Genomic DNA, 23,684 nt, shown 5'->3' with positions numbered 1-23,684 from the left:
TCTTCATTTGTACCAGATTTTATTTCATGCCCCCACGCCCACAATTTCCTTCCCTCTCATCGATCACACACAAGTGGTACACCCCTTCTGAGTTCTCCACAGATCTGGCAGTGTGTCTGCATTTAAGCCTTTCTTGTAGCCCTTGTAAGACCAAAAGAACATGCATTTAAAATTAGCTATTTCTTCTTCTGTGCTTTATTTGTCTATGAGTCTCACATGAGCAGGTAACAATCCTTATCTGAAAGGAACACACCTAACAAGTAGCAGATGATGTCATAAGCAACAAATAAAGACTAAAATTCAAACTAAAACATTTTATAAAATGGCATCTTAGAAGACCCTATTTTAATACACACATGCTTTCAAATTTCTTCAGTCTCACCTCACAATACTCAGTGATAATGCAGAAACTATCTCGCTCCACAAAGCTTGCATAAAATTTGACAATGGCTGGATGGTCTAATTTGGAGAGTAGTTGTGCTTCCAGATTTGCTTCAACTGTTTCATTAGGCTTTAGGTTTCCAACAGAGATTTCCTTTAGGACCTTTCTAGATGAGAAAAAACAAAAAGGAAATCTTTATATTAATAAAACAAAAAATATATAAAAATATGTAACATCCAAAATCCCATCAAAATTTCCTTAAATTTAAACTAGTAACATTGACCAACTATTGGCAACAAGAAATGATGAGGCAAATATGGGTAAAGAATGAGAATGCATTAAAAATCAAACAAATATGCTAGTCACCATATAGATTAAGCAACATATTAAAAATACTATTTTGAAATATTTCTCCCACTAATTACCTGCTGCACTATTTTCTTAAGAACATGTTTTCAGTGCTATGGATTACTGCATAATAACAAACATAAACAAAAAATCAAATCTAAGTGATTTCAAACCCACTCAGAGCATATGGCCAAGATTCATATATGAAATAAGGAGTAGCAAAAAAATGCATTTGCAGCTTCTGCCCAAGTTTCTCCATGGAGGTATGAGAAAAATCACAGAGTAATATTTCTGTGGCTGTTTTTCCAGTGATAAACTCGGGCTTGTCCATTTTTTTTCTAAAGATCAGTCTGTCCCTCACCTGAGCACATAAGTGAAAAATACAAATCTAGATTTGGGGCTGGAATCTAATTATACTGTTTGAATGATTTCTAATCCTTTAGCATTAACGTTTGTTTAGGAAGACCCTAAATCCCAGGGAAAATATTGGGAAAATGTAGGGATTTTTAATTTTCTCCAGTCTTAACACATGAATGTGCCATAGGAGAATTTGTAGTTCTATACAGAAGCTAGAATAGGGCTGTTTACTGTTAACTTGACTTGGAAAAATATTAGGAAAAATATAGTGCAGGGCACATTTTGCCAAGATTTTCCTGATAAAAAGTTAAAAAAAGACAATACAACACATTCCATTTCCATTTACTTTACCAGTTAATGAAGAATAGAGGATGGGTCTTTTCTGAAGGAGATATTGAAGACTATTAGAGAATACAATGTTTCTTTACTGAAGCAAAATGGTGAATTTCCTCAAACTTTTGAATACATGAAAGGCAAGTTTCAGACTCAGGAACAGCAGCTTCCACAGTGCTTTTAGTAATTTCCCCATTCAATAGAGCATAGTTGTAAATTTACAGTAATTAAACATGACAGCAATAAAACTACAATAATTCATCTTATCTAAGGGGAAAAAAAGAAAAGCTGTGTTTCTTCACAAGAAAATTTTTTCCTAAGTCTGAACAATCAGTTTCTGACTAGCAATGTTTGAATTTTCATATAAACTTGCCTAATCCCCATCAGGAATTGTGATGAAAAAACATGCCCTTTGATCTGTTTCCATCTTGCCATCTTCTCTGCAGACAAGCTCCACGGAACACAGACAGGCAATACCTACTGCAATCTCCTCATCTTCAGCTGATGTGGGCCTTTACCCCTTCCTTCATAAAAATCATGTCACAGAACTGACAAACAGGATGAGTCCTTGTTAAAGACCACTTAATACAAGTTTCTTGCATACCCAAGACAGCAATAAAAGCCTGATGTGTTGATGTGTACGGAAAGCTTGTCATCTTAGTCACTCAGTGATCTTAAAGCTGTCATCAGCTGTCACACAAGATGACAGGTGTTTTTCTTATTTAAATTAATTCCCAGAAGAAGAAATCAAGAAAACATACTTCCTGTAAATAAGGTACTGGTTCTCTGCAACACAATTCTAATTCATACCCACAGCTGGAAGGCATGTGCTTCTAGAAAGAAAACTTTTGGATGCAATCGAGATTAGGCATATCTGAATGGCTCTGGTATATGTGTGTACTGTATCTATATGTAGAGAAGGTTTGATTTTACTGCATTAAACATGAAGAAACTAACTAGACTTCACACTTTCTGCAAAGATTTTTATAATATTTCAGTAAATACACTTAAAAATTTAAGATATATGCTTAAAAAACTCTGTGTTCATTAGGTGTTGACAAAGAAGCTATGTCAGACTCAGAAGCCTCACAGAGAAAATGGAGAAGTCTCCAGATCTGAAGTGGCTCTTTTCTATTATCTCTAAAAGTAAAACAAGGAAAATAGAAGTCTGCTACCAGAAGCTCATCTATATAAACTAACTATACTTTTTAATACACATAACACCTAAAGAGTGACTACATTCACCCTACCCCATTTCAGTATTTACACAAGTAAATTCTACCTGAACAAGCAGCTAAAATGGGCGCAATCTGTTCTTTATATGGCTCCTAAGATGACTCAAATTTGGCACCCCGGTGATGTCAAATAGGCTGATAGATCCATAAATAAAAGCTTAGTAATCATGAGGAAACAACAAACCTTTCTTAGCTAAACCATCCTGACTGCATCTCCTCTCTACCAATAAAATCCATCTCTACGTTCTGAAGGAGACAAAACATTTCTGTTTCTATGATCCAACCTGCATTTTATAATTGACTAATAATAAAGAGTGAGCCATCATTGCTCATAATTCAGACATGGTGTTTCTAGATTAACTGCTGAAAATGTGCCTGCATTGTGTTACTTCACTATTTTTTCTAAATTGTTTGAAGTATTTTGAACAAACCTTTTGAAAAGTGTTACAGAAAGATTTATTTTGGATTTTGGGAATAATACACTCTCATGTTCAGACTTTATTAAGACTCCATCTGGAGCATACAGAGCCATCTGAAAGTCAAGTTTTTTCAAAATATCTGCCTTTATATCTTCTGCCACTTCAGGTCAAGTATTAAGCAGGATTTTAAAGGTGTAAAGATGTTTGCATGAACTAAGAAATCTCAGATTCACCACATGAGCAAAGAAAATGGAGATCTAGGTGGCATACATAGAAAACCAGGTAAAGCCACAAAAATGTGGATATCCTGCAAATACAATACTTAACTACCCCTTCTGATGGAATGCTAAATGAGATATGCTAATTTAATTGTAATATTATTATAGATTTGACTTAGTGTAGAATACAACACATAAGCAGATCACAGAATTGTTTAGGTTGGAAATGACCTTTAAGATCATTGAGTCCAACCACAAACCTCACACTGTCAAGTCCACCACTAGACCATGTATCTAAAGACAAGATAAAATGTCAATGAACACACAATTAGAAAACTTTATTACAGAAGGGTTAGCAGATATCTTAAATGCGGAACAACATCCTTAGGATTTTAACTGTGTGGAAAAAGCCTTATAATTCAATCAATAATGGAAACACACTTTAAACTTTATCTCAAACTGACCACAACTGAAAGAGCCTTGTTGTGAAAGCATCCATATCTGAAGAGGAAACATATCCAACTGTCACCATGTACATCCAGCCTGGAGGAAGCTGGGTCTGGTACAGGTAACAACATCCATCCCTTCAGGGTGGGAAAATAACAGGAGAGATGAGCCCACTCCCACATCCCAAAACACAGAAATCAATGTCCCAGCCTCTGCAGCGCCCATGCCTCAAAAGGCCCACACTCCTTCCCTGGGAACACCTTCTGATTTTCATCAGCAAAACCTTGCTGGCTTGCATTGTTACACTTTGAAAAGCAGCCAAACACTGGATCTGAAAGTGCAATAATGGGGAGCAAGTGAGGAAAAAAAAAATCAAATCTAAATCTAATCTGTCTAAAGAGAGCGAGACTTAGAGCAAAAGGAAAAACAAACATGAAGGCGGAACCCTCCAGGATTCAGGCACGCAGCAGGAATCCCTTTTTGAGCTTTACTAGTGACTGACAATACACCACAGCAGTGTTTATCTCAGTCTATTTCCACTGATGTTTTACAACCAATCTCGTATTTGTTTATATCAATGACATACTTTATTATTATATAATTTGGTTTATTGGATCAGATGCATGTCTTAAAAGGCAGTGTTTCTCAAAATGTACTTTGTTTATTGAGTAAACTGCAATATGAATTATTGCCTAGGTAAATTTTCTTGTTGAGAAGGAAGCAAAAGAAATATAACTCTTCTAATGTCAAGAATAAACAGGTCTGATAAAATAACAGAAAAACTGTGATCTAGGAATATATGATCAAAAGTTGAAGCTTTTAACTAAACAGCTTCATTTTACAAAGGCAGTTTTCCAGTTAACTGCAGTTAATTATAATTTTATTTAGGTTTTGAGTTGCCACTATGGAGAATTGTAACATAACCCATAACTGTGTTTTCTATTTCTATCTATGCTGACCACTGTAGGACTGCCACTTCACCCTGGTAACTCCTCAGTACAAGGACCACGTGCAATTCGATAAAAAATGCATCACCTCTTACTGGGTCTGTAACTGGATCTGAAATTGGTCACAAACAATGAAATTAAAGGAGTGCCTGCCCAATTAATGATGCCTTCTATTCTACTTATCAAATGGCAAAGAGAGAAGGTACAGCTCTGCAAATGGGAACCAAAATGAAGAAGAGGAGACAACCCTCATGCAGAAAGCTTGCATTAAGCTTCCACACTATTAAAACTGTAAGGGAAATATGGTAACAAAGGCACCACATGCCTATAGACAGAGCAAAGTCACATACTATTACTGCTGCTTCTTTTCTGCAGTTGACCTCTTAGCAACAAAAATTCAAATAGTCATTCTTTACATTTTATCCATCATATTTGGACACCAGTGTCTGCATGGTCAGATAATTTAGAGACATGCATCTATCTGTTAGAGAAAAAGGAAGCTGGTGAAACCATGAAATACAGTTAGTCAGCATACACTAATCAGTACTACCTAGAAGAATTCTTAGCTCTAGCTAAGGAAAGAAACACAGTAAATGAAGAGCATTTGATTTCTCTGGGAAAATCAAGAGGATTACCACACTTCCAGTGAAAAGCAACCAAGCCCTGTTTGGTATTCCTCCTTACATATACACGCTTACTCGTTATCCAAAGCCTTTCAGACCCAAATATTACTACAGAACTTCTAAAATTGAATTGAAACATGGGCTTCCCATGTCCACTGTGGATTTATTAGTCAAGCCTTAACTCCTTTTCAATACCAAGTATCGCTGCATAGCTTCTTCAATCAAATGCTGCACTTTTGTCATCCCCCTGGACATTACTGACTTCCTGGTTATGCCAGAAGAGCCAGCAGCAACTTGTTTTCTCTGTTACCCAAAATATCCTATTCACTGTTCATGAACATTCACAGACACTGAGAACTAATCCCCGAGTTAACCACTATGGATTCAATCACTATATGAGCACTGTAATATCTGCAGATGGATTAAATATAATTTCATTTTCTGAATAAGCACTTTAACTAATTTAACCTTGCTTTAATATCTTTGAATGGCAATGAGATTTCTTAAATTTGCAAGTGAAATGGATGATTCACTCTCCATTTCCATCAGCAAGTCACAATTACAGCATTTACAAATATTTTTCAAGATGCCAAATTTTCAAATGCTCTAACATACGCACTAACACTGAACAGGCCAACTCATGATGAAAACAGTTTATGCTTATTTGAAAATTAACAATTCCTAATTAGTATCCCAAAAAATGTTGAATATATTTTCTAGAAAGAGAACACTGTTGAAATAAGTTAGCCTCAAGGAATAAAGTTTATATCATTTTCTTCTGCACTACGAAAATTTATTTATACAAAGGGGCATAACTTAAATTATTTTTGGTCAACCATATGTGCCAATTTTGGAAAAAAACCCCAGTAATTAAAAGGCAAAGCAGAGCAACTGTATTATCTTCCATAGAACCAAACAAGTGATTAAATTGAATTATTTATTTAGATTAAAAAATGCATTTATTGTGAATAATTCTTTGGGATACTTTGGGTAGCCATCTACATTGATTTAAAAAGGCAGAATAAAAGTAGGCATTGATTAATAAAGGATGAATTTTTCTCTAAAGCCAATTTTTGAAATTAGAACTTTTTCTTAGAGAGAAATGGAAAAATAAAATGCAAATACATTTATAGCCCATTCATATGTTTCAGCTCTAAATCAAATACTAATAGACTGTGATTAAACACAAGAAATTTATGTCTTAACAGAAAAATTACTAAAAATGATGATGAGATACTGACTAATACCTGTTAATGCACTTCTATTTAGTCATACTTTAGGGTTACATGTTGCATTACCCCCCTCTACTGTTCACCCAACCGTTTTCCTGCAGCTCAGTCTTGCTTAAGAATGCAAGTAAACATCATGCTGTCCCTAACCTAAATGGGATTTTTCAGAAATACAGCAAGGACTAAATAATTGGTTTATTTGCTGTATCTTGAAAAACTTAAATTGCACAACAAATCTTCTAAACCAGTATTGTGATTTCATTACACAGACAATATACTTTACAATTAACTGCTCTCTGCTAATTAACATTTGCTTTCAAACAAGAGGAGACACCATCACAGAACTCAAGGCTGAATGCAGAATTTTGTCTTCAAGCTTTTTAATATGATTAAACATCTCATAATTGCCATGTTATAACTCTTCACCTGGGCAGAACATCTGCCAAAAAAGAATTTTCCTTCTGTAAGAACTAATTTGAATTTTTAAATTAGTTTCAATCAGAAATTTTGAAGAAAGATCCTCATATCATGATCTATATTCATCAGTTCACAGAAAACAGACTATTTTGAACAAGAGGCATTCTGAAGGGAAACCAGATATACTAAAAATGCTGTAAGAATGCATTCCACATAATTTCAACTAAAACACTTGTTAATGCAAAATTTAACTGGTTCCCTTTTGAATTTAAATATATTTGTAAGCAGAATTATGTTCCTTTCACTGTTGCAAGGATATTTATGTCAACAGTATTGACCTTCCAGAGGAACTCATTCCCAAAAGTAATTTAAACAGTAATTGCTGCAACTTTAATGAGAAAATTCACTCTCCCTACTTGACTCTTTCCATCAGGCATCTCCTTCAATGTTTATTTTTGATATGCATTCAAGTATCTATAGTACAAAAAAAAAAAAGGAGAGGACTGTCTAAAAATATAAAAGCATGGTTTATAGATTTACAAAAGCACATTACTAAACAGTCTACAATCAAAGGCAAAGGGAATCAAGCAACGCTGAGGAAACTATTGCATATAGCATCCATTGTTAGATAAAAATCTTTCAATACTTTTAAGCCCTTCTGAGTATGGTACTCTGGTCTTAACAGCCAGTGAAACACATGCAATTCAAAACTTAAGCAACTACCCAGAAACATTAAAAAGTTTTAGAACACTTGAAGGGCACACTGTGGATGTAAGCAAAACAATGAACTAAGAATTACAGTTACTAGTAAGTCACATAAGCACAGCAACAAAACAGAAAAAAAATAGGGAAAAGTACAGTGACTGTCCAGCAAATCCAGAATTTGTTCCACTCACTGCAGCAGTTTTATCATTACAATGTACTGAATGCAACAAAAAACTGGAGACTCATTCTGCATGGAAGAATTTCAAACCACCCTGATGCAGGCTTGAGAGGAAACACCTTGCCAACAAGGGTAGCCTGTAAGACAATACAGTAAATGGACATATTCAAATATTTCAAACACCTACAGTATCTTTGAGGCAGGTGGCCACAGCTCAACCTAAATAATACAACTGTACCTCTCCCCATTTTCTTACTAAAACTAGCTTACAAATGCATGAAAATTAGTTTCAGCAAAATGAATGAGACAGAAGCAATCTCAAGGCATTTGCTTAATTACAAAATCATTAAATTCTTTCTCTGCCGTGCACCTCAAAGAAAGGTAATTCACCAATAATGCCTTAAGCACAGGTCTCCACCCAGTGTTGAAAATGTTGCTTGTAGACAACTCTCAAAACAATGAACTCATCCACCAGCTCTGCTCACTGCCTGCACATCAGACCAGAAGGTGGTGAGTGCTGCAGCACCGAGCTCCTGGGAGCTTGGCTCTGTGGGGGACAAGATCCATTGTAGACCCAAGCAGTATTTCCCTCAAGGCACGCTGCCTCCCACTTACATGTGCTAAAGACCTAGTTAGAATCCTCCCCAGTCAAATGGGCAAGTCCCACCAAAAAAGAAAAAGTAGGGTACTTACTGTTGCAGTAAGGTAGAAAAATCATAAAGACTTCATAAAGTCCTGGAATTAGTAGCCGGCCTTGTCAAAGCTAGCATTTTGAAAGTTCCCATGTGAAAGCAATCCTGTTGTGAGCAGTTCATTAACATAACAAGCTATTCCTGGGTAAAAAACAACTTGCACCTGCATAAACTGATTTTGCACCATTACATAGAAAAATGAAAACTATCTTTCACAAAAAACTTCCCTGCACATATACACCGAGTGTTTGAGTGACCAATCAATACAGAAAAACAAATTGTTACTAACAAATAAAATAATTGGCAAGAAAACTACTAACCAATTAGAGCCCCACACAGGGTCTCTAAAAGTCTATAAAAAGGAGTTATGTGAATAAAGAATGGTCTTTTTCCACCATGAAGAAAATGGAGTCCTGTGTGATTTATTCCCATACTTAGTCTAAGAAAGGTGTACTAAAAGGAAAGCAGTACAAAAAAACCCCTTAAAAATAAACACCACCAAAGCTCATAAAGGTGACTGAGCTGATGTAAAGGTTGTATCAGACAGCACTGAGGAGGATTGCACAGACACCTGTGTTACACAAGCCAAACAAAGGGTCTCAACATGTTCCAGTATGGATCTTTTGCTTCCAAAGAAGCCACAGAATGCTGGGGTTTATGGTTTTGGTTATGAGGGAACTAGAAAATTTAACACAGTAATTGCCTGTGTAAAGGACTGCAGCATGGCTGTGACTTAAACTGCCAAATCCATCACCAGCATGGGCAGGGTGAAATCTCACATCTTGTGCTTCAAAGCCAAGCTACCCTGCAGCACCCACAGAACCTTATCCAGCACAGGAGTGTCCTAAACTTTCTTCCATTGAGCTGGAGGAGCCCTACTGTGCCATGCTGAGCTGCAGGAAAAGCTGGGCACTGACAGGGATGCAGGAGGTAGGGACTAAAGCATCTTCCCACATGGATTCCAGTGAGAGCTGCTTTGGGTGAGTCCAAGGTTATCAGACTTGTCTTTGAATCAGGATTGTATTGGGCTGCACTAGATCTGAAATCATTGTGGCCACAGCTGGGACTGCCTGCTAAACTTGAAGGAAAACATTCACAGTTTCACTCCCTCCATTGCAGGTGTACTCTGAACTAAAGCATGAGGGCATCAGCTGCCCTTCCAGAGCTTCAGCAAGGAAATTACTTGGACACTTAGCTCCAGGCTTTGACTGCTGTAACACTGCTCACAGAATATGAAAGTCATGCTTGGCCACTCAAGTGGAAAGCTCACGAAGGCTCACTTCTCAAACTGCTCTAGCTAAATCCACAAGGTCAATGCTTTTATGGTCTCTTATTTGGGCCAAGCATGACTGTACCCCGTCAGCAGGCATGGCACAGCAGCTGAGCCTTACATGAAAAAGCACAGGTATACGTGACAGAACCAAGCACTTTTCACTAAGAAAAGCTTATTTAAAAATAAACCACAATCACGAAGGTCCAACAGCAAATGTACCTTTGATCAGTTTTCAAGAGGATCGTGAATATTCTTTCACAAATCCAAAATGCTCTATAAATTCCAGTTTTATTTTCTGGGGTTTTTTATTAAACAAAAGAGAAGAATAAAGGAAAGCAGTGTAATTAGATGAATATGCACACAACAAATGGCAGGGAGTAATTTGTTTCTGTTTTAATCAATTCAGCATCAAATGACCATTCCATTGGAATACCTTCAGAGAAGCAAACAGGCAGTAAACACAGGGATTTGACAACACAGCAATCTGCTGACTGTCACTTGGATATTCATAAGGAACAAATCGCTCCCACCTTTAGATTTTATATCATTTGTTATAAGAAGTCATAAATAATTGAAAGTCACATGATAAATTATTCAGCTAAGCCCACAGTTTCCAAGGAATCCTAGCATGAGTCTGGATTAAAGCTATAATGCAAATCAGATGCAGAATTTGAGCTGACACCCCACAGTTTCCACACAGTGGAGCAGTCCAGGGAGTTTGGCTCTTGTCAGCATGTCCCTTCCACCACAGGGACACATAAATACCTTGTGAATATTTATGAACTAGCAGTCCCTATTGCCTGCTGTGTGCTTCAGCTGCTTGCCCATACTTGGTTATGAATCAGTGACACTTAACCCAGAGCTTCCCTCGGCACAATTGATCAGGACGTTCATTTTCTTTAAGTGAAGGTGCTGTCCTTCAAGGCTAGTGCTGAACTTATCTCTGCTGTAAACCATTTTGTCTTTTACCTGTTTTCATTAACAGAGAAAATATTTAGGGGGACTAGCATAGAAGTGACTGCAGGAATATTACTTAGATGCAAAAATGCTGCTACAATCCTGCTGCTTTCTTTATAACCTAACCAAGTTATATGCTTTGGTTAGGTCTAGAGCCATACTGTCCAGGAACAAATAAATATCAAATAATTCACAAAGTAAGACATCCTGTCTAAACTGGAACTAAGAAGCTTGCTTTGTACAGATGTGTCTCCTGTGCTTAACTGACTTTAGGGTCTAAGATATGAATTCTGATCTAGTTGCTTCCAAAAGAAGGGGAGAAATTGATAATCTCTCTCCTGTATAGATTGTTTAGTACATGAGAGACTTTGTTCATAGTGAAGAACCTCCCAGGTTCTGACCTCTCTATGAGGGCATTCTTTTTGTTCTCTACTCTGCTGCTTTCACATAAATTGCAGGGACTCGTATCTGAGATATTTAACCCCCTGTTATACTCAATGAGAATCTTACAACAGGAACAAAAGTTCTTCCACCAGAAAATAAAATTTACCATTCAAAAAAACAACAAACAAAAAACTAAACAAAAAACCAACCAACCAACCAAAAAAAAAAACCAGATAGGAACTTAAAGCTACAGGCAAGGAATGTGTCATAGAATGCAACACTTAAGAGGGACTTGTAGTAAGGGATCTACATATGGCATTATACTTGTGGTACTTCATAACTTAATGTTTATAGATTAGACAAGTCAACCATATCATACTGATCTAGTGTGGTCTGAGGAAGGCAATAATCCTGATCCCATCCATACAAAGAACTGGAGAGCAGCATGAGGATGGCATGTACTTCTTAGAAAGGCAGGCACTGCTGGCCTGAGCAGCCTTGAAAATCTTATGTGAAATAAATCTGTTCGTTTGAGGTATGCCCCAAACAATCAACTCTCTCTTCTTCCCAGCTGAAGCAACTCTGTGCATAACACTTCACTCACCACAGATATGATCCTTGAGAGGTGACAAAATAGAAGGCACAACCTAAAACTGTTCCTAGAATCATGCAGAAGCTTTGCTGAGCATACTTGAAATCAGACAATAATCACTGTTAGTCTCTGCATTAACTCATTCTGTAGACAGTGACTAATGGAAAATCAAGATAGATATCCCTGAACAGCTCCCGTAGCAATATGTCACTTTTATTCAGAGTTAGTATTCCTATGATTTATTCCTCTATTTTTTCAGAGTGCTTTAGACTACTGTAGTTTTCAGGAAATTATCTGTGGCTGAATTTACACAGTACATAACACTCAATCTCAGCACATTCTAGATCATCTCTGAAACAATAAAAATAGAATTCTAATTCTGCAGAAATCACAGTTCTGTTGTTTGTGGGTTTATTTCTATCAAAGTGCCTTCAGAGCTGTATTAAGATCATTCTTTTTAACCACGTAGATTTTCATTCAAAAATATCTATAACATAAGCAACAACCAGTACGGTTCCATATGAGATTATCTGAAAGCAGTATTGAAATGTGACTCCAGCATATTTTAACACCTTAAAAAAACAGCATTTCTAAATCCTACACTCTATATCATTATAAATATAATGATAAATAACCTGTGCTTTCATGCTCAGCTGGGACAGTATTTTTGTCATCCACTAGCATATAAGTGGCAGAAATTTGGGGGGATTCCCTCGTCGATTCAAGCTTGAGGCAAGGAAGGAATGAACTGTGATAGGCGAGCACCCCCTCGTGATGGAAGGCTTAAACACAGCATTGTGCATCTCAGAGCACTTGGGCTGGTTAAATGCTGGTGCATTTCTATTGTACTGTGGTCACAAAAAGAGACTGATAAAAAATTAAAACTAAAACCAAAACCATTTCATTTGATATTCAGTCTCTGTCCTGAAGATAGCAGAGCACAGACTCAGGCTCATCCCTAACAAAACGCAGGCATGAAATGCTGCAGGCAGTGAATGTTTGTTCAAGGCAGTCACTCAAAATTCTTAAGAAAAAAATGAAAATAACCACTTAAAAGCTTATGGCATGTTCCTTGTTTTGAGGTTTGGCAGGTTGTGCTATAGCAGCAAATGTGTGAGACCCACATTTCATTATACTGTTAATATTGCAAGAATGAGTTTAGTAACAGTTGAATTCTGAAGTGTCCTAGAAGCTCAGGTAGTTCCTGTCATCCCATCTTTTAACATAAAAATAAAATGAAAAATACTGGTTTATTGGTTTTAATGAAATATTTCATTGAAGAACATTTTTTTTGAGAAAAGTGTAGCTAAGTCTGTGAGAGAGTCAAAACTGTTTAAGCCATGTGAAATAAAGCTAAAAGCTTAGAGGACACTAACTGTAATCCAAGGACCTGAGAAGCTGCAAACTGATGTAGAAGGAAAACAATTGACAGAATTATGTCTTGGTTACACTCTTACTGAAGCAATATTGCCAATAATGGGTAGCCATAAGTAGCAAAAGTGAGGCACAAATGAATCAGAAAAAGCCTTTTAATCATATAAGTACTCAGTAATGTGTCCATCAATAAGGACCAGTAAATCCCTCCTTTTTAAAGGAATTATATATTTCTGGCTGAGGACCAACTTGATTAGATGTTTCTGACTTTAGACAAAGAGCCTTACAAATATTTTTGAATAAAACAAAAATATTTATAGTTAAATTTCACTTGGCGTAAGTATTAAGGTAGACAAAAAGTTCTACACAACAGGAAGTCCAGCCACAAAAACCAACATCAAACCCAGACACAGGAGTGTCAACACTCTGAAAATGTTCTTTTCTCATTGTGTCTTCAGGATCCCAAAGGGTTTATCAATAAAACTGATGAGACTTCTCCAAATTCAGGCAAGCTAAAAAAATTATCAAGATTTGCTGGCAATTAAAAAGAAAAATTCAAACCTTCTACCAGTTAGGTATACAGCAAATAGAAAGGTGTTTACTGGAATTTCTGTACCTCTTCCTTCTCAGGTTGTATTCAGACAACTCAGTTATAAAATTAGGTCATTGATACTGTACAGGGTTTTTTTTGAGACCCCTCCAACAATCTGAGTCTTTACAGTAACACAGAATCAATTCCTGAAAGCATCCAATTAAGCATTATCAAAAAAATCTGCCTCTATCTTACATCCTCACTAAAGTTAGACACTTAAGGTTGCAACATAACACCAAACTGAGAGATGAGACACAAATACAAACAAAATATCTACAAAGCAAGAAATATGTTCCAAACATTTTTATTTAAAGCATGTGAAGGGTTTACTTACAATTCTTCTCCTTGTTTTGCTTTTTTGTCATTAACCAAATACACACTTCCAAAGCTTCCATTGCCAAGTTTTCTCTGAATAGTGTATCTTCTTGCAATCACATCATCTGAGCAAGCAGAATTGAATCTGGCAACAGTGATATGCTTAGCAGTTTCTTGAAATTTCAGCATTTCTCTGTGTAACAAAAACTACACAAATTTCTCAAGGATGTAGCTTTCAAATCCTTTTATTCTTCCATGGATGTTCACAGAAATCACTTGAAACAGAAAAATATTGATTTGTCAATGTATATTTCTTATTAAACTTCTCCTTTAATTCTGTGGCAGTGTGTACAGTACCCAGCTTGCAGCAAATACAAATTAAGTGGAATCATTAGGTGCTAAACTGCAGGCAGCAGACTTGATAAACAAACTCCAGATAAAGTAGATGACATAGTCAGTCTTCCTCTAAACGAACCTTAAATTAATTCACTGAACTGATAGCACAGTTCCCCTAGATATGGCACTCTTCCTCACCACCTGTCTTTATACCACCACAGTACCTGACACCAAAAATATCTGCATTTCAGGATGCTAATTTCAAGATTTTTGTACATATTGAAGCATAACCTCCACTCCTAATTTGATTCTCTCTCATCTCTGTTTTCTCTGCTCTTAAATTTACCCCTCAGATTTCACCATCTGTTCCTGCGCTGACCTCACAATTCACCATGACTCACTACTAGTATCTTCTGCAAATCAGTTTTACAGAAAATCTGCAAGACTTCCAATCAAACCCAACTCTGCCTAAAGTTCATTCCTCCTTCACTGTGCCCTTTCATAACTCCCCTTTCCAACCTTTCAAACAAGTCAGCTTTGGTTGGGAATTCTTGTCTAACTGATTCTGCAAACATAAGGACTGCAAAGGCCAAGCTCTGGCATTTCTGTGGTTTTCAACTGCTCAACACGAGCTCCGAGTAACATTGTTTATTCAGCCTTCCTCATTCCAAATGAAAAAGGGGAGGTGTTTCACTGCACATAACAAAACAATATTGTTTTCATTGCTTTACATAATGCTACATGCATCATTTTGCTGGAAGATCCTTTGGAACAAGCAAAGGTCTTGCAAGATCAGTGTCGCTATTGTTACCATCCACCAGCACTGCAGAGCAGCAAGCCCACACTGGCTTTGCTCACCACATCATTTCAAGGCCAAGGCAAGCACATAAACAGGATTTTCCTTGTCTTGGTGGTAGTTTTGGAAGAGCAAAGACAAACTGCCTAATTTTAAAAGCTGTACAACTTTAGGTTACAAGTCACTGGCTTCTCTGCCAAATGAATGAAGAGCCTAAATTAAGCTAACAGATTTGCATCTTGCAACAACAAAGTGTGTGTGTGTGTGTGTGTGTGTGTGTGTATGTACAGGCACAAGAACCTATTTACCTATTTTCACACCCATCTGCTGAGCTGCTGTCACACTGTACCAAAAAGCCTGACATTGCACTGTCACCATGTTATGAAACACAGATAAATTTTAATTACCACAGGACATCTTAATAATACAAATCCTGCATGTTTTTAAACTACAGCACTCCTAATACTGTTTCTTTGTTCTCTTTCAGCAACACTGACAAGAAATTTGAAATTCCAATGCTAAGGAAAGAATGTCAGCTAGAAAATTATTTCTCTGTAACTCCAAATCTGTCTGAAGGAGCTCAAATGGATCATGTTGAGGTGTAGAGGATGGGAGGGCAGAAAGATGAACTCCATAAAATATTATGCTGCCAATTCTAGAAAGCTTATGCAATTTTCATTTACTGTTATATTCTCATAATTACTGTGTTATGCATGCCTTCATAAATTCCTTTGGAAACAAGTGCACTTAGAAAAACTGCTGGGCTATCTATACTTTTTTTTTCTTTCTGAAGTCACTTAACACAGCTCGCCTTCAAATTTTCCTTACTTGGGCCTAGGAATGTATGACAATCCTTTACACCACAAAACCATGCTTAAGATCAGGTAGTTCTTGAAGTTTAAACTGAATTTAACTTCTGTGCTTTATTTCTAATAATGCCTCCCACCTTTCACTCTCTATGCTTCAAGTTCCTTCCCTATATAACAATAGTAATAATTATCATGTAACTTTGTGAAATGCTTTAGTGTCTACTGCTGAAGAGTGTTATGAGGCAGGGGCCAGTGACTGCCATTGTGGCATCACAGGTGCATTTTAACGGCACAGAAGAGGTGGATTGATGAGCACTGCATTGGGAAGAAATGCCTTTTAGGAGCCAACAGACCTTAAAGATTCACTCAGCCATAAGACTGATGGATTCTTCAAGAAGTACATGAATCACAGCCTCTCCTAACTCACTCAAACCTTTAGCCCAAACTTCCTTGTGTTCCTTTCCCACCAGCGCCCACCTCCCACTGAGCAGGTGTTTCTCAAGAAGCAACATCAATTGCTTCATTAAAGTTCAATAACCCAAAGCAATCAAGTCTCCAGCTCTCTTTTCCTAAAACAAATCTCAGTATGCCCTATCCAGTATCTTTGGTAAGGAGTTTCCTTTGTCCCATGCACCATTCCCAAGTCCCATCCCAGAGCCAGGCAGCCTGCTGATGCCAACCAAACCAATGCAATTACATTGTCTGGTTCACTATTTTTTAATATTTTCTTCCCTGCCTAGAGTTAAATCTTTGTTTTTGTGTTTCAAACTAAAGGAAAATTGCTGGTTAGGGTTTCATAGCTCCACCTACACATGCTGAGTGCAAACCATCTCAGCTTCTTCCCTGACCTTTCTTAGTTTCTGTAAGATTAACCTTCAGGTTTCTTTAGCAACAGCTAAAATACTCTGACATTTTCTGCTTCCAAGATAATCCCTTCTTTGCCAATCAAGGCCATTTTTCAATTTTATCAGGTTTTCTTTTTATTCCTTACAAACCATTGTTTTACATTAACATTTGCCACCCTTCATCCCCTGCAGCACAAATTCTTAAGTCTTTAGCTCTAAATATCTTCAGTATTTACCACCTTGATTTTTTTTTCCTGGTGATGACTTCCCTGGCCTGCTCCTTTAAATGTTTTGAAAATAAAAAATTAAAAAAAAAAAAAAAAAAAAAAAGACAAAAGAGAGATTTTCCTTGTTTTTTTCCTTAATGGAAAAAAAAGTATAAAATTAACTTTTTAACACTGGCTCCATTCTTCTTTTTAGCAACATCTTTATGAACCCAAGGCTATAGCGACATCACCTCACTTAGCTCAGTTTTTTACTCTTCCTAGAGAAATGATAACTAAATTTTACTATTAGTGCTGGTAGCAGAGGAGTTTGAGGATGACGGTAAAAGGGGGACAAATGCACTCGACTGTCAAATTTAGCATCTCTCTGGCGCACATTCGGGAAGCCGAGATTCCCTAGCACAACTTCAGGGATGTTATTACCTTGTTTCAAGACTGTATAAGACTCAAAACACCGGGTAGTACCCACATAGCGAGGAGCGAGGGCGGCGTCCCCGTTCCTCACCCCTCCGGGACAGGCGGCACTCCCTGTGCCGCAGGTCCGCGCCGCTTCCCGCCGCTCCAGCGCCCGTCCCGCCGGCGGGGCTGCGGTGCCTGGGGGTGCCCCGTGTGCCCTGGGGCTGGCCTGGGGCCGGCAGGGCGGGAGCGGCCGCCGCTCCCGGGACCCTCAGCGCTCCCAGCCCGTCCCGCGCCGTTGGCGGCCCCGTCGCCAGGAGACGGCGCCCGAGCGGGAGGAGCGGGAGGGGAGGGAGGAGCGGGAGGAAGCGGATGCAGGATGGGAGGGCCATCCCCCCTGCGCGGGTCACTGCCGGCACCGCTTCCGGCGCCATGGGCGTCCAGGGGCTCACGGGCTTCGTGGAGGAGCGCGGCGTGTTCTTCACCGAGCTGCGGGTGCGGGACACCAAGCTGGTCATCGACGGCAGCAGCCTCTACCACTGCCTCTGCTTCGCCCCCGACGCCGACTTCCGACGCGGCGGCGACTACGGCGCCTTCGCCGCGGCCGTGCGCGACTTCTTCGGCGTGCTGCGAGCCTGTGGCGTGGCGCCCTTCGTGGTGCTGGACGGCGGGCGCGGCGCCGAGGACAGGAAGCTGCCCACGCTGCGGAGCCGCGCCGCCGAGCAGCTGCGGGCGGCCCACGGGCTGTCCCGGGGCGCGGGCGGCTGCCTGGCGCCGCTGCTGACCCGCGAGGCCTTCGTGCAGGCGCTGGGCCGGCTCGGCGTGCCCTTCGTGCAGTGCTTCGCCGAGGCCGACCGGGAGATCGCCGGGCTGGCCAACCGCTGGGGCTGCCCCGTGCTCTCCCTCGACAGCGACTTCTTCGTGTTCGACCTGGCGGGCGGCTACTGCCCGCTGTCCCACTTCCAGTGGCGGAGCGTGCGCGTCCCCGCCGCCGCCGCGCCGCACGGGTGCTTCGTGCCCGCGCGCCGCTTCTCCGCCGAGCGATTCTGCGGGCACTTCGGCAGCCTGAGCAAGGCGCTGCTCCCGCTCTTCGCCGTCATGCACGGCAACGACTTCGTGGGCCTGGAGGCGCTAGAGGCCTTCTTCAGCAAGGTGCGCCTGCCGAGGGGCTGCGCGGCGGGCAGGGGCGGGAGGCACCTCCGCCTCCAGGGGCTGCTGAAATGGCTGGCGCAGTTTGCGGAGCCCGCCGAGGCCGTGGACAACGTGCTGAAATACCTCAAGAAGCACCAGAGGGAAGAAATACGGGAGCTTCTGTGCTCGTCGATGGAGGACTATGCTCCGTCCGACGTGAATCTCGAGGACTTCTTTCAGAATGGGAGCTATGAGTGCGAGGCTGCCAGGAAAGCAGACGTGCCGCAGTGGGTACTTGATGCTTTTGCGAAAGGTAAGCTGGCCCCGTTCGTCATCAATGCCCTGATCCTTAGAAGTACCTTCCTCCGCGTTCAGGTGGAGAACATGCAGAGACCCAGTGCTCATGGCACGGCTTTGCCTATCCGACAAGTTATCTATGGACTGCTTCTGAGAGTATCTCACGGTACTGAAGATGCCTCTCCAAGTAAGCAGACCAACGAGCTGCCCGTTGTATGTGAATTTGACAGATGCCAAAAGACACTTAAAAAAACATTTGTTCAAGCAGCAAGCCTACCCCCAGATTTTTGTGATGATCGTTTTCCTTTGGACAAGTTAATGGAGGTAAATGGTTGTCACAACAGATCATAGTTAACAGTGTGTCACGAGTGACACAAAAACAGTAACTACTGTAACACAGAAGTATCTGTGATATGAAGCTACATCAGGTTGTCTTCACTTCCTTTCCTTCCTGCCCCCTCCAAGTGTACTAAGACAAATTATGAGAAGTTGTAGTCTGTGTGTATATGCAATACTCCCTGCATTTTTCATTGGAAGCCCTTATTTCATCCTATGTATTGTTAAACTAATACTTGCTTTTTTGGGAAAGGATTTCAGTTTCGTGTAGTTTAGGAAAGTCTGATTTTAGCACTACAAAACCTAATTAGTATTTGATCAAGTTGTGTAATGTTTCAGAGCAGTGTTCTGAAACAAAATCTGACTCATGCCTTTTTACTAGAAGCCATTATTCCAACTGTGAATGCTGCAGCTGCCCAGCAGCTTTACCTGCCCCGAGTATGCTCCTGCTAACATGGCTCTCATGCTTCCAGACAGAGCAGAACAGCACCTGAGAAACACCTGTAAACCACAGGAAAGTTGTACTAGGTTAGTTCCAGTCACCATTGTAGCACTTCAGTGTAAATTCTAATGATTAACACTGTAACTCTTGCCATAATGGGAAGTAATCTCCCATTCTCGAGGTTGCATAACTGAGGTTTTGTATGCAGAAATTTCTGCAACGTCCAGAAGTACAATCCATGTGTTTTAATTCTGCATTTTTAAGGCACATGTGCTCTATCCATTCTGGCAGTCAGATTGACTGTTGACATATTGAATGTTGAATGTTTTTATCACTTGCTGGTGGCTCCTTTATAAAGGAACCAAGTCTGTCACTGTTACACCCATTAAATGCTACAGATAGCTATGGGTCCATAGTACAGGTTACTTTACACAGGTTATTGGCACACACCTTTTAAACAATACACAACACTTAAGAGTTTCAAAAAATCAAGTTTCATGTTGAGAGACATTAATGACACCTTACTTCAACATTGGTGTTCGTGCTGTTGGTTTAATGAATTGGAGCTTTGCTACTACAACAATTTTCCTTACTGAATATATAGGAAATCTCGATTGAACAAAAGGTTAGAAGAAGAAATATTCAGCATTTAAAGCGCTCCAGGCAAAACTGACTTCAGTTGCTCTTCTGTTGTGGGAGTGTCTGTCTAAGAGTAGGCAAAACAATCCTAATCAAGGTTTACAAAGCACTCGGATTGCAGCTGAGCAGCCTGCTGCAATTCTGCATGCATGGAGGTATGGACAAAGCTTACAACATCACTTTCTGGAAGTTAAATGGCTCAGCAAAAAGGGAACATGTGCTAGGAATGAATTACTTACCAGTTACTTTTATCTTTCTCCCTGATGTTTAACTGTGTCATTTTAAAAGTCTTAAGTAGTATTTAAAAAAATATTTCCTGTTCAGATTATCTATGAAACTGAAATAATTTTTTATCAAAAAACCTATAGCGGTAACTAATTTAACCAAGAACTTATTGGTCTTTTACAAATTGCTCACAACAGATCAAGTCTCTTACCTCCACTTTTTAAATTTATTTTCAGGTGCCTGTTTCATGCCGTCAGATGCTTTTGCTGGAGACTCTGGGAGTGAAAATGAGTTCCCTAGAACCTTTCCCAAGTCATTTACAACTCCCTGTTGCTGTAACATGTTACTGGATACGTTATTCAGAACCAAAAGTTAAGCTGAACCAATTAAAGACTCTGCTTCTAATGATAGTTTCTGGAGAACTGCAGAGGATAACTGATGATCCAGGTATGTCTCCAAAGAATACAATTTTAGGTGTTCATCTAGTACAGAAATCCAGACCAAAGCTCATTTTTCCGCACTTATAGGGAGTTGTCCAAATTTAGAAAAATTAGCCTTTGCACTATATCCTGAGGTGTCACAATATATGCATTGATATGCGCAAAGAAAAAGTGCTAACCATCAATTTAACATTTTATATAGGTAAAACAGTACTTTAACACATTGTAAAAAATTAATTTGCCTTCATAAGTACTTTCTTTAGGATCAAAATATTAATTCAGATATAAAAGTTATAAAAAATAAGCTTAACATGCTCAGGCATCAATGTCTATGAATTGCAAATTTGAAAGTATTATATAATCACAGAAATTGCTTCAGTAATGCTTATACCTGTTAGGGTTATGGACATTTCCTGCAGGAGTCCTTCTTTTGATGATAAAGATGATGCATGCCAGGGTTATACAGTTTCTTTAAGTTCTGGTTTATAGAAACCAGACTGACAAGGTTTCCAGGTGGGTTGTAGTGAGGTGGAAAGCTTGTTTGGATTTGATCACACAGAATCAATTAGGTTGGAAAAGACCTGAGATCACAGAGTCCAACCCATGACTGAGCAAAAACCACCCTGTCAACCAGACCATGGCACTGAATGCTATGTCCAGTCTTTCCTTAAACACCTCCAAGTACAGTGACTCCACCACCTCCTGGGGCAGCCCATTCCAGTGTCTAATCACCCTTTCTGGGAAGAAATTCCTCCTAATGTCCAACCTAAACCTCCCCTAATGCAACTTAAGGCCATTTCTCCTTGCCCTATCAATTGCTACCTGGGAGAAGAGACCACCCCACCTGGCTACACTCTCCTTTCAGGTAGAACCAGGGAGAAGACATTACTCTATATATTGCAGATACCTTTTGTACTGTTCACAGCAGAACATTTATTTCCAAGTTATTTTTTTATTTATAACCTAGATCCCACAGATCTACCTGCTGAAGATGACAGTGTTGCATATAACGAATTTCTAAAATGGAAGGAAGAGAAAGTGCAAAATAACGACTTTGATTTAGATGCTGCACACAGTTTTTGCCAGTGGCAGTGCTGCCTTCAGATGGGATTGTATCTCAACCAGCTACTTGGTACTCCTCTCTCTGAGCCAGACTTAAGTAGGTAAGGTTGTTCCAGAGATCTGCTTTCCACACAAGCCCCTTCCCTGATTTAATGAATGTTTCGTTTTCTCTGTCAAACTCCTTTGGTTTACTTACAGCAAAACTCCCTTCTTAAAAGGAGTTATAAAGAAAAATACATTTGGCATAGGAGTTGACTGTTGGATACTGTATGTTTTTGTCATCCAGCAACATGTTTCTGTACTTGTCCTGTTGAGGTGCAATTTTAAATGCAGATTTTATCCTTCTTTTGGGCAGGCTTTACACTGGGACCCTTGTGCACAGACTGTATCAAGAGCTTAAATCAGCACCTTCAGTGGAAAATCTGTTTCTCTTATCTCCAAAAATGGCTCAGCTTTATATGGTTTTGTTAAATACCATGGAGTCAGTGGTCTCTCCAGACTTCTTTCAGAAGATGACCAAGACCAAATCAGAGTCCTGCAAAAAAAGGAAAGCATCTCATAAGAAAAAAACAGCCACCCGACGTGCTGTGCCAGAAACTCAGCATTCATGCAATGTTAACAGGTTTGCAGCACTGGAAGTGGATGACTGAAAGCATTATTCTTGGAATAACTTCTAATGCCATGCTGATGAAAGAAGTAACATTAAAATATGTGACTGTATTGGAATTTGTTTAATTGTTTTCACACAAGTTCCTGATTCGATCTTTACCAAAAACCTTGCTTCAGGGGATTTTTATTTACCTTTTTGTAACTTGCATTTTGTAACTTTACATTTTGTAACTTATATTTGTATAAAATAAACGCTGTCTAAAAGTTGTGGTGTTTTGTTTTTCTTTAAGGATATCAGTCTAATTGAAAATGAAGCAAAGTTTTTCAGCATTTTAGAGGAGTTCTTTTCCTGAACATTTACAGTTGGCTCTGCCACATCGCTCTGAACACTTCATTTACAAACAATCCAACTTTAAAGTTTGTGTTTGAGGAACACAGTGGTCACAGTCTAACAGTTGAGATTAAAATAGAAACTGAGAGGTTTAAAAATACTGTAAAATCAGTCATTACTGGTGGAGTACTTTTACTGGCAGGGAGAGGTAGCTTTGCTCAGTGACAAATGAGTAAGTTATGCTTGTAGTATTGCAGGCTCTGACAATACTCAGGGAAAAACTTCAGATTTTATTTCTCCCCCTTCCCCCTGTGATGTGTTAAAGAAAGAGTTACATGCACACACAAAGCTGTCACATGGGAGCAAGTTTCTACAGGTTTGCTAATTCTCAATAGTTGTCACAGTAATTGTGTAAATCCTCTGCTATTAAAGCTGTTGTCACTCTTATTCTTTCTACAATGGCTATACTAAAAACCAGACCTGTTCTGACTTCCCCTATGTACACTAATTACTTCATAAACCCTTGCTATCTACATAGTAATACTGAAAACCAATTTTTTTTTAATCCTATATAATCTATTTCTCACTGCTTTGCATTAGCAAACTTTCCAGCATAATTAGTCAATTTATATAAATACTTTTCTTATTAAACTATTGGTTTTCCCTATGTAAAACATAGTTATGTTTGTGCTTTTTGTTCTCAAGAATCTGCATATATTTTCTTGCATTTAGGAAAATCATGACTTCCA

At 39.2% G+C, this 23,684-nt stretch overlaps 2 protein-coding genes across 3 annotated transcripts in view; one reads left to right on the top strand and one right to left on the bottom strand.

Moving 5' to 3' along the window:
* The window catches only part of NEK11 (NIMA related kinase 11), an 82,027-nt gene extending 64,504 nt beyond the window's left edge, over positions 1-17,523 (bottom strand). The window contains exons 1-3 of one of the 2 annotated variants that reach the window (XM_059474955.1): positions 17,451-17,523; positions 14,037-14,292; positions 383-548 (exon numbers count right to left, since the gene is read on the bottom strand). In XM_059474955.1, coding sequence (XP_059330938.1) covers positions 383-548; positions 14,037-14,206 — 336 coding nt within the window. In that variant the 5' untranslated portion in view covers positions 14,207-14,292; positions 17,451-17,523. Of the gene's footprint in view, positions 1-382; positions 549-8,453; positions 8,477-14,036; positions 14,293-17,450 lie in introns of those variants that run through there. The other variant, XM_059474964.1, reaches the window with a different exon arrangement.
* A 332-nt stretch (positions 17,524-17,855) lies between these two features.
* Positions 17,856-22,854, top strand: ASTE1 (asteroid homolog 1). The gene is made up of 4 exons (XM_059468495.1): positions 17,856-19,175; positions 20,730-20,940; positions 21,901-22,096; positions 22,351-22,854. The coding sequence occupies exons 1-4, from the start codon at positions 17,856-17,858 to the stop codon at positions 22,643-22,645; spliced, it is 2,022 nt and encodes a 673-aa protein (XP_059324478.1). The 3' UTR covers positions 22,646-22,854.
* The last annotated feature ends 830 nt before the right edge of the window (positions 22,855-23,684 follow it).

The sequence above is a fragment of the Ammospiza nelsoni genome, chromosome 1 (genome assembly GCF_027579445.1).
Source record: "Ammospiza nelsoni isolate bAmmNel1 chromosome 1, bAmmNel1.pri, whole genome shotgun sequence".
Taxonomy (NCBI): domain Eukaryota; kingdom Metazoa; phylum Chordata; class Aves; order Passeriformes; family Passerellidae; genus Ammospiza; species Ammospiza nelsoni.
This window is presented reverse-complemented; position numbering and strand designations above follow the sequence as displayed.